This window comes from Chiloscyllium punctatum, chromosome 4, assembly GCF_047496795.1.
Source record: "Chiloscyllium punctatum isolate Juve2018m chromosome 4, sChiPun1.3, whole genome shotgun sequence".
In the NCBI taxonomy this organism is placed as follows: domain Eukaryota; kingdom Metazoa; phylum Chordata; class Chondrichthyes; order Orectolobiformes; family Hemiscylliidae; genus Chiloscyllium; species Chiloscyllium punctatum.
Window position 1 is genome coordinate 105,190,319 of NC_092742.1, and position 13,197 is coordinate 105,203,515.

At 46.3% G+C, this 13,197-nt stretch overlaps 1 protein-coding gene across 4 annotated transcripts in view; it reads right to left on the reverse strand.

Annotated features, from left to right (window-relative positions):
• paplna (papilin a, proteoglycan-like sulfated glycoprotein) overlaps positions 1-12,917 on the reverse strand; it is a 130,726-nt gene extending 117,809 nt beyond the window's left edge. For all 4 annotated transcript variants that reach the window (XM_072569472.1, XM_072569474.1, XM_072569473.1 and 1 more), the window contains exon 1: positions 12,734-12,917. In XM_072569472.1, coding sequence (XP_072425573.1) covers positions 12,734-12,796 — 63 coding nt within the window. In that variant the 5' untranslated portion in view covers positions 12,797-12,917. The remainder of the gene's footprint in view (positions 1-12,733) is intronic.
• Between the last annotated feature and the right edge of the window lie 280 nt (positions 12,918-13,197).

Here is a 13,197-nt window from a genome sequence, read left to right on the forward strand (position 1 = left end):
AATGTCATGTTTCATTGTGAGAAGTGAAAGCAAGACTAGGGAGGTAATACTTCAGTTATACAGGGCATTAGTGAGACCATGTCTGGAGTTTACGGGAGGATGTTACTGCATTGGAAGCAGGTTAGAGAAGGTTTACTAGACTAATATCGGGAATGAGTGGATTGCCTAATGAGGTAAGACTGGTCCTGTATCCTGTGGAGTTTAGAAGAGTCAGAGGTGATTCAAATGAAATGTCTAAGATCCTGAGAGGACTTGACAGAGTGGACATGCCAAAGGCTCTTTCCTCTAGAACTAGGGTTTTAAGACAAAGGTGAGTTATGAGTCATTGTAATTCCCTTCCTCAAAAGGCAGTGGTCAGAACATTTTCAGATATTTTTAAAAGGCAGCAGTAGATTTGTTTTTGGTCACCAAGCAGATGAAAGACTATCGGAGATATGCAGGAATGCAGATTTGAGGTTAAAACCAGGCCGGCCATTCTCTGTGTCCAAGCAACAATCAGGGAAACTTTCTGGTTGTGCATGTTCCCAGTCCAGCATCACTCCGTTATTAGAAACCAGGAAGTCGTGGGCTCTATGAACCTATCTGGCAGGGGAGGCTGTACCAATGTGAGAGTATCACTGAGCTAGTAACCCTGAGCTATCACTGAGCGAGCACCAAGTTGTGGGGAATCTGGGTTCAAATCACAGATAGTGAAATTGGAAAACAATAAAAACAAAGGCTGGCAAATGCTGAACAAACCCATCAGGTTCAGTAATGTAAATGCAGTTTAATTTATTAGGTAGGACTAATAAATTAAACTGCATTTATTTCAATGGAAGGGGCATAACAGGGAAGGCAGATGAACTCAGGGCATGGTTAGGAATATGGGACTGGGATATCATAGCAATTACGGAAATATGGCTCAGGGATGGGCAGGACTGGCAGCTTAATGTTCCAGGATACAAATGCTACAGGAAGGATAGAAAGGGAGGCAAGAGAGGAGGGGGAGTGGCATTTTTGATAAGGGATAGCATTACAGCTGTGCTGAGGGAGGATATTCCTCGAAATACATCCAGGGAAGTTATTTGAGTGGAACTGAGAAATAAGAAAGGGATGATCACCTTATTGGGATTTTATTATAGACCCCCAACAGTCAGAGGGAAATTGAGAAACAAACTTGTAAGGAGATCTCAGCTATCTGTAAGAATAATAGGGTAATTATGGGAGGGGATTTTAACTTTCCAAACATCGACTGGGACTGCCATAGTGTTAAAGGTTTAGGTGGAGAGGAATTTCTTAAGTTTGTACAAGATAATTTTCTGATTCAGTATATGGATGTACCTACTAGAGAAGGTGCAAAACTTGACCTACTCTTGGGAAATAAGGCAGGGCGGGTGACTGAGGTGTCAGTGGGGGAGCACTTTGGGGCCAGCGACCATAATTCTATTCGTTTTAAAATACTGATGGAAAAGGATAGACCAGATCTAAAAGTTGAAGTTCTAAATTGGAGAAAGGCCAATTTTGACGGTATGAGGCAAGAACTTTCGAAAGCTGATTGCAGGCAGATGTTCGCAGGTAAAGGGACGGCTGGAAAATGGGAAGCCTTCAGAAATGAGATAAGAATCCAGAGAAAGTATATTCCTGTCAGGATGAAAGGGAAGGCTGGTAGGTATAGGGAGTGCTGGATGACTAGAGAAATTGAGGGTTTGGTTAAGAAAAAGAAGGAAGCATATGTCAGGTATAGACAGGATAGATTGAGTGAATCCTTAGAAGAGTATAAAGAAAGTAGGAATATACTAAAGAGGGAAATCAGGAGGACAAAAAGGGGACATGAGATAGCTTTGGCAAATAGAATTGAGGAAAATCCAAAGGGTTTTTACAAATATATTAAGGACAAAAGGGTAGCTAGGGAGAGAATGGGGCACCTCAAAGATCAGCAAGGCGGTCTTTGTGTGAAGCCACAGAAAATGGGGGAGATACTAAATGAATATTTTGCATCAGTATTTACTGTAGAAAAGGACATGGAAGATATAGACTGTAGGGAAATAGATGGTGACATCTTGCAAAATGTCCAGATTACAGAGGAGGAAGTGCTGGATGTCTTGAAACAGTTAAAGGTGGATAAATCCCCAGGACCTGATCAGGTGTACCTGAGAACTCTGTGGGAAGCTAGAGAAGTGATTGCTGGGCCTCTTGCTGAGATATTTATATCATCGATAGTCACAGGTGAGGTGCCGGAAGACTGGAGGTTGGCAAACGTGGTGCCACTGTTTAAGAAGGGCGGTAAAGACAAGCCAGAGAACTATAGACTGGTGAGCCTGACCTCTGTGGTGGGCAAGTTGTTGGAGGGAATCCTGAGGGACAGGATGTCCATGTATTTGGAAAGGCAAGGACTGATTTGGGATAGTCAACATGGCTTTGTGCGTGGGAAATCATGTCTCAAAAACTTGATTGAGTTTTTTTAAGAAGTAACAAAGAAGATTGATGAGGTGTTCGACAAGGTTCCCCATGGGAGATTGATTAGCAAGGTTAGGTCTCACGGAATGCAGGGAGAACTAGCCATTTGGATACAGAACTGGCTCAAAGGTAGAAGACAGAGGGTGGTGGTGGAGGGTTGTATTTCAGACTGGAGGCCTGTGATCAGTGGAGTGCCACAAGGATCGGTGCTGGGTCCTCTATTTTTTGTCATTTACATAAATGATTTTGATGCGAGCATAAGAGGTACAGTTAGTAAGTTTGCAGATGACACCAAAATTGGAGGTGTCGTGGACAGCGAAGAGGGTTACCTCAGATTACAACAGGATCTGGACCAGATGGGCCAATGGGCTGAGAAGTGACAGATGGAGTTTAATTCAGATAAATGTGAGGTGCTGCATTTTGGGAAAGCAAATCTTAGCAGGACTTATACACTTAATGGTAAGGACCTAGGGAGTGTTGCTGAACAAAGAGACCTTGGAGTGCAAGTTCATAGCTCCTTGAAAGTGGAGCCGCAGGTGGATAGAATAGTGAAGAAGGCATTTGGTATGCTTTCCTTTATTGGTCAGAGTATTGAGTACAGGAGTTGGGAGGTCATGTTGCGGCTACTGGTTAGGCCACTGCTGGAATATTGCGTGCAATTCTGGTCTCCTTCCTATCGGAAAGATGTTGTGAAACTTGAAAGAGTTCAGAAAAGATTTACAAGGATGTTGCCAGGGTTGGAGGGTCTGAGCTACAGGGAGAGGTTGAACAGGCTGGGACTGTTTTCCCTGGAGCGTTGGAGGCTGAGGGGTGACCTTATAGAGGTTTACAAAATTACAAGGGGCATGGATAGGAGAAATAGACAAAATCTTTTCCCTGGGGTCGGGGAGTCCAGAACTAGAGGGCATAGGTTTACGGTAAGAGGGGAAAGATATAAAAGAGACCTAAGGGGGAACTTTTTCATGCAGAGGGTGGTACATGTATGGAATGAGCTGCCAGAGGAAGTGGTGGAGGCTGGTACAATTACAACATTTAAAAGGGATCTGGATGGGTATATGAATAGGAAGGGTTTGGAGGGATATGGGCCGGGTGCTGGCAGGTGGGACTAGATTGGGTTGGGATATCTGGTCGGCATGGACGGGTTGGACTGAAGGGTCTGTTTCCATGCTGTACATCTCTATGACTCTAATACCCCTCAGGGAAAAATATCTGACATTAGTACCCAGTTCCTTCTCTACAGGTCAGTGCTTCCCCCCCACCCCCTCCCAGCTTTGGCCCCTGGACAGAGACCTACCCCTCCACCCTCCCCCCCCCCCCCCCCCCTTCCCCCCCAAAACCCCAGTTCTGGCCCCTGGACAGAGATTTCACCCCCCCTCCCCCCCTCGTTCTGACCCCTTGGACGGAGTTCTCCCAGTACTGGTCATAGAATCACATAACACAAGAGAGGCGCTTCAACCCATCCAGATACTCACCCAAATGCCCATCCAAATACTTTTTACAGGTCATGAGGTTTCCTGCCTCAACTACAGTCCGAAGTGGATCCCCACCAACCTCCGGTTGAAAACAATTTTCTTCAAATCGCTCAAAACCTCACACTTCAAAATGATGTCCCCTTGCTATTGACCCTTTGACTAGAGGGTACAGCTGCTCTCTATCCACCCTGTTCATGCCCCTCATAATCTTAGACACCTCTATCAGGTACCTCCCGCTTACCCCCACACACCTCCTCTGCTCCAGAGAAAACAAACCAGTCTTTCTTCATCCCTGAAGTGCTCCATCCCAGACAACATCCTGGTGAATGTCCTCTGCACCTCCCTCCAGTGCAATCACATCCTCCCCCTACTGCGGAGATCAGAGCTGCACATATTACTCCAGCTGTGGCCTCACCAAAATCCTAAACAACTCCAACATAACCTCCCTGCTCTTATAATCTATGTCCCGTGCAATAAGGATGAGAGTCCCGAATGTCTCCCCAACTACCCTATTACTCTGCCCTGTCACCTTTAGGCACCTGTGGTCAAATACCCGAAGATCCTCTATAAGCTTCCTAGTGTCCTGCCATTCGTTTAATAATCCTTTGTTTTGGTACTTCTTCCAAAGTGCATCACATCACAGTTATCAAGGTTAAATTCTATCTACCCAATCTGACCAACCCATTTTTAATCCTTCCTTTTAATAACTTCCTCCTCACTGTCAACCACCTGGCCAATCGTCGTGTCATCCACAAACTTGTTAATCATCCCTCACCCACTTTCTCACCCATGTTGTTTATACTTATCACGAATAATAAGGGACCCAGCACCAGATCCAGTGGTATACCACTGGACATTGGCTTCCAGTCACACCGCCATATCAAGCCAATTTGGATCCAACTTGCTAATTAACCCTGGATCCCATGAGCTTTTGCTTTCTTTATCAGTTTTCCCATGTGGCCCCTTGCCAAAGGCTTTGCTGAAATCTATGCAAACCACATTGATTGCCCTATCCTCACCTCGGTCACCTCTTTGAAACATTCGTCCTAATTTCTAAAGGCACTGCATCAATGCAGTTGTCGAAAACTCCCGGGCAGTCAATGCCTTCACTGGGCAATGCAATGTTAACAGAGCACACTTGGAACCAAGGCAACTATTACAAATATCTCAGGAGACCCGCCCAAAACTCAGCTCGAGAACAAACAAGTCTGTAAGAGCAGCTCTGAGGCCAGAAATGAGCTGAAGCATTTCTCTCTGTCCATGTAGCTCAACGAGAAGCCCCAGTCCCTAACATCATAATCCTGAACACGAGGGAACTATGGTCCACTGAGCAAGGTAGTGTATAAAATTATACGTTAAAGGGACAAGGGACAACGTGATGCCAAAACTAATCAAGCATTTACACTACTCAGAGTGGAAACTGGAGATTGCTTAAAACTACAAGCTATTGCTCAGAATGCACATTTTAACTAAAGGTTAAAAATCATTCAGCATTTGGCTCCTCCTGACTTTGCAGATGACACAATAATACACGCGAGTTAAGTCTTCTAGGATATGGAAAGGCAATTTTACATCACAATTTATCAAAAGTTTTAGTGCATCTAATTCACCCAGAATTCTCAGCTGGAAACAATGTAAAAGAGAAAAGGGAAGTGGTTATACTTGCTGGGTGCTAATTGGTAAACTAGTAAAAGACTTAATTTGCTCAGATGCTTGCTTGTTAGCTGGTTACTCAAGTTATCGGCAGTGTACTTTCACACCTTCACGACCAGCTTAAAACAGACTTACGTTCCTGAGCCACCTTTCACACAGGGTCCAAGAGTTGTAACAACATAGGAGGCCATTCAGCCCACTGAGTTACCCCAGAGCAAGCTGCTCAGTCCCCTTTCTGAGTTCTCACCCTGTAGGCTTTAGAAACTTATTTCCCACGAGTTGTCGTCCAATGTCCTTGTGAAAAACCCACCAAACGTCACAACCTCCAGGCCCCCTCATGGGCACCCTCCTCTACACTGTTACTACTCACTGGGTGAAACTGCTCTTCCATACATCCCCACCCTACTGTGTTCCTCTACATTCAGAGAGAGGAAAGAGACTGCAGATACTGGAATTCAAGACAGACAAGCAGGAGGCTGGAAGAACACAGCAAGCCAGGGAGCCTCAGGAGGTGGAGGTCAAATTCTCCACCCCTGAACCATTCCATTGCCAACACCAAGTCCATGCACTTGATAGCCATTGGATTACCTTGAAGTGGATTTGTCGCTGTAGGAAATTTGACAATTATCTGCACAGCAGGATCACACAAACAGTAAGATGAAAAGAATAAGTTGGTTTCGTGTTGTACGTCCAGAACAAAGCAGTCCTACTCAATCATTACTCTATCCACTATCTTCAACATCCAGTCTCTCCACCACTGACACTCGGTAGGTGCAGTACAAGTTGCACTTCAGAAATTCACCAAGGTTCTTCGATCAGCACCTTCTATCTAGAAGAACAAAGGCAGCAGGTACATGGGAACACCACCTCCTGTAAGGTCTCCTTCAAGCCACTAACCATGCTGACTTGGAAATATATCACCATCCCGTCTGTGTCTCCAGGTCAAAATCCTGGGATTCCTCCCTAAGGGCATTGTGGGTCTATACAGTCCATGGGCTGCAGTGGTTCAAGAAGGCAGCTCACCACCAGCTCAGTGCTCAGTGTGTGAGCAAGGGAGTAGGTTTGAGTGAGTGGGATTGAGCATGTGTGGGTGAGCAAGAGTGTGAGCGAGTAGGTTTGAGTGAGCACGAGTGAGTGAGTGGGAAAGTGAGTGAGTGAACAAGCAGGTTTCAGTTAGGGTGTGTCAGTGCTCGCCTTCCCATTATGGGCCATTCAGCCCATCATGCCTGCACTGGCTTGTTAAATGAGCATACTACCTGGTGTCAATCTCCTGTCTTTTCCCCATAATCCAGCAAACTATTTCTATCCAAATAACTGTCCAGTACCCTCCTGAATACTTCACTGAATCTGCTTTCACCAGATTTCCAGGCAGTGCAATTTGTTCCACAGCTACTCACTGGGTGAAAACAGTTTTCTCACTTCATCCTTGATTCTTTTGCACCACACTTGATATCTATTCCCTCTAATTCTTATTCCTTTTACAAACTGGAACAGCTTCTCCCCGTTTACTCTATCCAGTCTGTTCATGATTTTGCAAAAACTCTGTCAGATCTCTCTCTCTCTCTCTCTCAGGACGAGGAGATCAGTCACAACTCCTTCAATCTATCCTCATCGCTGAACTTCCTCATTCCTGGAACCATTCTTGTAAATTCCTTCTGTATAGTCACAGTTGTCCACATCTGTCCTAAAATGTAGTGCTCACAACACTCCAGCTGAGGTCTATTTAGCATCTTGTCCAAGTTCAGCATCACCTCCTTTCTCTTGTACTCTTTGCCCCTATGAATAAAGCTAACAAAACTGTCTGCTTTATTAATTGCTCTCTTCACCTGTCCTGCCACCTAGAGGCACTTGCTTCTGCACCCGCTTTAAAATTGTACCCCCTATTTTATATTGGCTTTCAATATGCTTCCATCCAAAGTGTATCACAACGGTTGTAGGACGGGTTGCACCTGAACCAGAAGGGCACCAATATCCTGGGGGGTAGGTTTGCTAGCACTCTTCGGGGGGGTTTAAACTAATTTGGCAGGGGGATGGGATCCGGACTTGTAGTCCAGCAAGTAAGCTAGCTGTGTGTCAGGATGTCCAAGACTGTAGGGAGGCTGTGGAGAAGGTAGCACTGACAGGGACTACTTACAGACACAGAGATGGGCTCAAGTGCGTATACTTCAATGCAAGGAGTATCAGAAATAAGGTGGGTGAACTTAAGGCATGGATCGGTACCTGGGACTACGATGTTGTAGCCATCACGGAAACATGGATAGATGAGGGACAGGAATGGCTGTTGGATGTTCCTGGGTACAGATGTTTCAGTAAGATTAGGGAGGGTGGTAAAAAAGGAGGGGGGGTGGCATTGCTAATTAGAAATGGTATAACGGCTGCAGAAAGGAAGTTTGAGGGGGATCTGCCTCTGGAGGTAGTATGGGCTGAAGTCAGAAATAGGAAAGGTGCAGTCACCTTGTTGGGTGTTTATTATAGGCCCCCCAATAGCAGCAGAGATGTGGAGAAACAGATTGGGAAACAGATTTTGGAAAGGTGCAGAAGCCACAGGGTCGTAGTCATGGGCGACTTCAACTTCCCAAATATTGATTGGAAGCTCTTTAGATCAAGTAGATTGGATGGGGCGGTGTTTGTGCAGTGTGTCCAGGAAGCTTTTCTAACGCAGTATGTAGATTGTCCAACCAGAGGGGAGGCCATATTGGATTTGGTACTCGGTAACGAACCGGGACAAGTGGTGGGCTTGTTAGTGGGTGAACATTTTGGTGATGGCGACCACAATTCTGTGACTTTCACCTTGGTTATGGAGAGAGATAGGTGCGCACAACAAGGAAGTTTCTACAATTGGGGGAAGGGAAATTACGATGCTGTAAGACAGGATTTGAGGAGCATACGTTGGGAGCATAGGCTGTCAGGGAAGGATGTGGTGGAAATGTGGGACTTTTTCAAGGAGCAGATACGACGTGTCCTTGATATGTATGTACCGATCAGGCAGGAAAGAAATGGTCGTGTGAGGGAGCCTTGGTTGACGAGGGAGGTTGAATGTCTAGTAAAGAGGAAGAAGGAGGCTTACATAAGGTTGAGGAAACAAGGTTCAGACAGAGCAGTGGAGGGATACAGGATAGCCAGAAGGGACCTGAAGAAAGGGATTAGGAGAGCTAAGAGAGGGCATGAAAAATCCCTGGCGGATAGGATCAAGGATAACCCCAAGGCATTCTATGCGTATGTGAGAAACCTGAGAATGACGAGAACGAGGGTAGGTCCGATCAAGGACAGTGGTGGGAGACTGTGTATTGAGTCGGAAGAGATAGGAGAGGTCTTGAACAAGTACTTCTCTTCAGTATTTACGAACGAGAGGGACTGTATTGTTGAAGAGGAGAGTGTGAAACGGACTGATAAGCTAGAAGAGATATCTGTTAGGAAGGAAGATGTGTTGGACATTTTGAACAACTTGAGGATAGACAAGTCCCCCGGGCCTGACGGGATATATCCTAGGATTATGTGGGAAGCAAGAGAGGAAATTGCAGTACCGTTGGCAATGATCTTCTCGTCTTCACTGGCAACGGGGGTGGTACCAGGGGACTGGAGAGTAGCGAATGTTGTGCCCCTGTTCAAAAAAGGGAATAGGGATAACCCCGGGAATTACAGGCCAGTTAGTCTTACTTCTGTGGTAGGCAAAGTAATGGAAAGGGTACTGAGGGATAGGATTTACGAGTATCTGGAAAGACACTGCTTGATTAGGGACAGCCAGCACGGATTTGTGAAGGGTAGGTCTTGCCTTACAAGTCTTATTGAATTCTTCGAGGAGGTGACCAAGCATGTGGATGAGGGTAGAGCAGTGGATGTAGTGTACATGGATTTTAGTAAGGCATTTGATAAGGTTCCCCATGGTAGGCTTATGCGGAAAGTCAGGAGGCATGGGATAGAGGGAAATTTGGCCAATTGGATAGAAAACTGGCTAACCGGTCGAAGTCAGAGAGTGGTAGTAGATGGTAAATATTCAGCATGGAGTCCAGTTACAAGTGGAGTTCCGCAGGGATCAGTTCTGGGTCCTCTGCTGTTTGTAATTTTTATTAATGACTTAGATGAGGGAGTCGAAGGGTGGGTCAGTAAATTTGCAGATGATACAAAGATAGGTGGAGTTGTGGACAGTGAGGAGGGCTGTTGTCGGCTGCAGAGGGACTTAGATAGGATGCAGAGCTGGGCTGAGGAGTGGCAGATGGAGTTCAACCCTGCCAAGTGTGAAGTTGTCCATTTTGGAAGAACAAATAAGAATGCGGAATACAGGGTTAATGGTAGGGTTCTTGGTCAGGTGGAGGAACAGAGGGATCTTGGGGTCTATGTACATAGATCTTTGAAGGTTGCCACTCAGGTGGATAGAGTTTGTAAGAAGGCCTATGGAGTATTATCGTTCATTAGCAGAGGGATTGAATTCAAGAGTCGTGAGGTGATGTTGCAGCTGTACAGGACTTTGGTTAGGCCACATTTGGAGTACTGTGTGCAGTTCTGGTCGCCTCACTTTAGGAAAGATGTGGAAGCTTTGGAGAGGGTGCAGGGAAGATTTACCAGGATGTTGCCTGGAATGGAGAGTAGGTCGTACGAGGATAGGTTGAGAGTTCTCGGCCTTTTCTCGTTGGAACGGCGAAGGATGAGGGGTGACTTGATAGAGGTTTATAAGATGATCAGAGGAATAGATAGAGTAGACAGTCAGAAACTTTTTCCCCGGGTACAACAGAGTGTTACAAGGGGACATAAATTTAAGGTGAAGGGTGGAAGGTATAGGGGAGATGTCAGGGGTGTGTTCTTCACCCAGAGAGTGGTGGGGGCATGGAATGCGCTGCCCGTGGGAGTGGTACAGTCAGATTCATTGGCGACCTTTAAGCGGCATTTGGATAGGTACATGGATGGGTGCTTAATCTAGGATAGAAGTTCGGCACAACATCGTGGGCCGAAGGGCCTGTTCTGTGCTGTATTGTTCTATGTTCTACAACACACTTCCCTTCATTGAACCCCATCTGCCTTCTATCCACGCTCTTCAGCAACCTGTCAGTCTCACATGAATGTACAAACGAAGAACAGGAGCAGACCACTCGGTCCTTCAAACCTGCTCCACTCGTCACGGCTGATCTGATTTTAACCTCAGCTCTTCATCCCTGAATGTCCCCAATATTCTTTCAGCTGCTTGGTAATCAAGAGTCCATCCACGTTAAAAATATGTCGATTCTAAATCGAATGCCTTTTGAGGAGGGAAATCCAAAGGCTCTTAACCCTCTGAGAGAGGAAACGTACCTTTCTTAATTTCTGTTTTAAATGGGTGACCCCTTATTTTCAAACTATGGCCCCTAATTCTACATTCTGCGACAAGAGGAAACATGCTTTCTGGTCAAGTTTCCTCAGGATCTTAGATGTTTCAATTATCTCTGACTCCAGAGTCCGGATACAGGCCTCCCCTCACCTCATAAGGCAATCCACTCATTCCACCAGTAAACCTTCTCTGACCTGCTTCCAATGCATTAACATCCTTCTGTAGGTGCCATTACTGCACTGTACACAGCGCTCCAGATGTGGTCTCACCAATGCTCTACACAACCTCCCTACTCAAATTCAAATCCCCTCACAATGAAACATAGTATGAATTTTCCTGATTATTTGCTGTAGCTGCATAACTAACTAGGACACACGTATTTCTCTGTATCATGGAGATCTGTAACCTCTCACCATTGAGATATAATGTTTTTTTTTACTCTCGTTGCCAAAATGGACATTTCCACATTGTGCTCCATTTGACAGATATTTGTCCACTCCCTGAGTCGATCCACATTGTTTTGTGCCCTCTTTACTACTTTCCCACCTATCTTTGTGTCATCAGCAAATTTAGCTCCCATACCTTCAGTCTGTTCCTCCAGATCATTGACATAAATTGGCTCCAGCACCGAGCCCAGTCCCACACCACCCTTGACATCTTGTTGGCCTGAAAAACACTCACTTCTCTCTGCTTCCTGCTAGCCAGCCACCAATACCAGTATGTCACCCACGAGACCTCGAGGTTTATTTACTGCAATAATCTTTGCTAAGGCATTGTATGAATGCCTTTTTGGAAATCTAGGTCCAATATTTCCACCAGTTCTGCTTTATTCACACAAGTTACTTTTCTGTGCTACTGCTTTTGTCTTTAATAGTGCTCTATTCACTGTCATGACTCAACTCTCTGTCCCCTCTCCGTTCTCTCTCTCTCTTCCTGCCTCTGCCCTTTCAATCACACTCACTCAAACCTACTCACTTGCTCATTCATTCATGCTCGCTGTCACTCAATTGCATCTCTCAATCATCCTCTCTCCCTCTGTCTTCCCTTTCTCAGATCTTACTCTCTCTCTCTCTCTGTTGATCATATTTCTGGGAATTCTGCCACCAGCATAGTGTGAGTCTCTGCTCCTCTCTCCTCTGCTGCAGGTTACCATTTATCAATAAAAAAAGGGAGATATCACTACACTGTATCTCTGGTCTGCAAACAGCAGTCCCTCTGTATCACTGTCCCTCAGCTCAGTGTCAGCTCCACATTGGACCTCATACAGAGGTACACAGTGACTTGGGGGTGAACTCCAAAACCAAAAAGCCTGAACACACAACGGGAAAGCCTGTGTTTGTGTGGATATTGAGCTGAGGCCGGAGTTTTTCTCCCCTTTCCAGCCCGTGCCCCTGCAGTCCCAGGGCAGCAGGTGTCTTGGCCACAGTGAGCCCATTCTGAAAGGTCAGAGAGACAAACTGGGCTTGTGCGGGATAACTGGCAGCACTCCTGAAGGCACGGTTAGCCTGTGAACCACACCGCAATCATTCAGTTCAGTCTGGCACTCTCCATACTGACTGTTGTTATCATTCGCCAAATCCCCTTATTGCAGTTTGTAGCAACAGCAACACAAATCTCATCTCAGTGCAGACTCCCAACTCACTTGCAGGACAGCAATGGTCATAATTAAAACTCACACAGCACCAGGTTACAGTCCAACAGCTTTATTTGGAAGCACTTCCAAATAAACCTGTTGGACTATAATCTGGTGCTGTGTGACTTTTAACTTTGTCCACCCCAGTCCAGCCCCGGCACCTCCCAAGCAATGGCCATGACAGACAATATACACAACAGGAGTTTAAACACACATCGAAGGAGTTAGTGGTGTACTTACATAGGAGATAGAGATTAGTCCCAATGCCTGCACAGTAACCAGAGACAGGCAAAGTTTCATCATCTCTCAGAGCTAGGTAAGCACTGCTTGCTGGGGCATGAGCACGACCCTGACAGGTTTCTGACTCTCACTGTGCTCACACTCACTCACACACCACTGCGTGGGACTGCTCCCTGCACTGGCTTTGTGCGCGGACGCGGCGCCGGCTCGTATCGGTGACGCGTTCCGCGGAGGCAGCTCCCAGCGTCTGGGTGAAGCGGCCCGTCACCAGCCGCCACCGACCGGAAGTGGATTCAGTCCGCAGGAGGGAGCGGAGGGAGGAGGGTGGGTGGGAACAGAGGGAGAGGGAATGCATGGGGAAGGAGGGAGACAGAATAGAGGGGATGGATGGGGGAAAAGAGAGGGATAGAGGAAGGGAGGGAAGACGGGGAGATGGAGAGAGAAGGGAAAGAGATGATAAATGG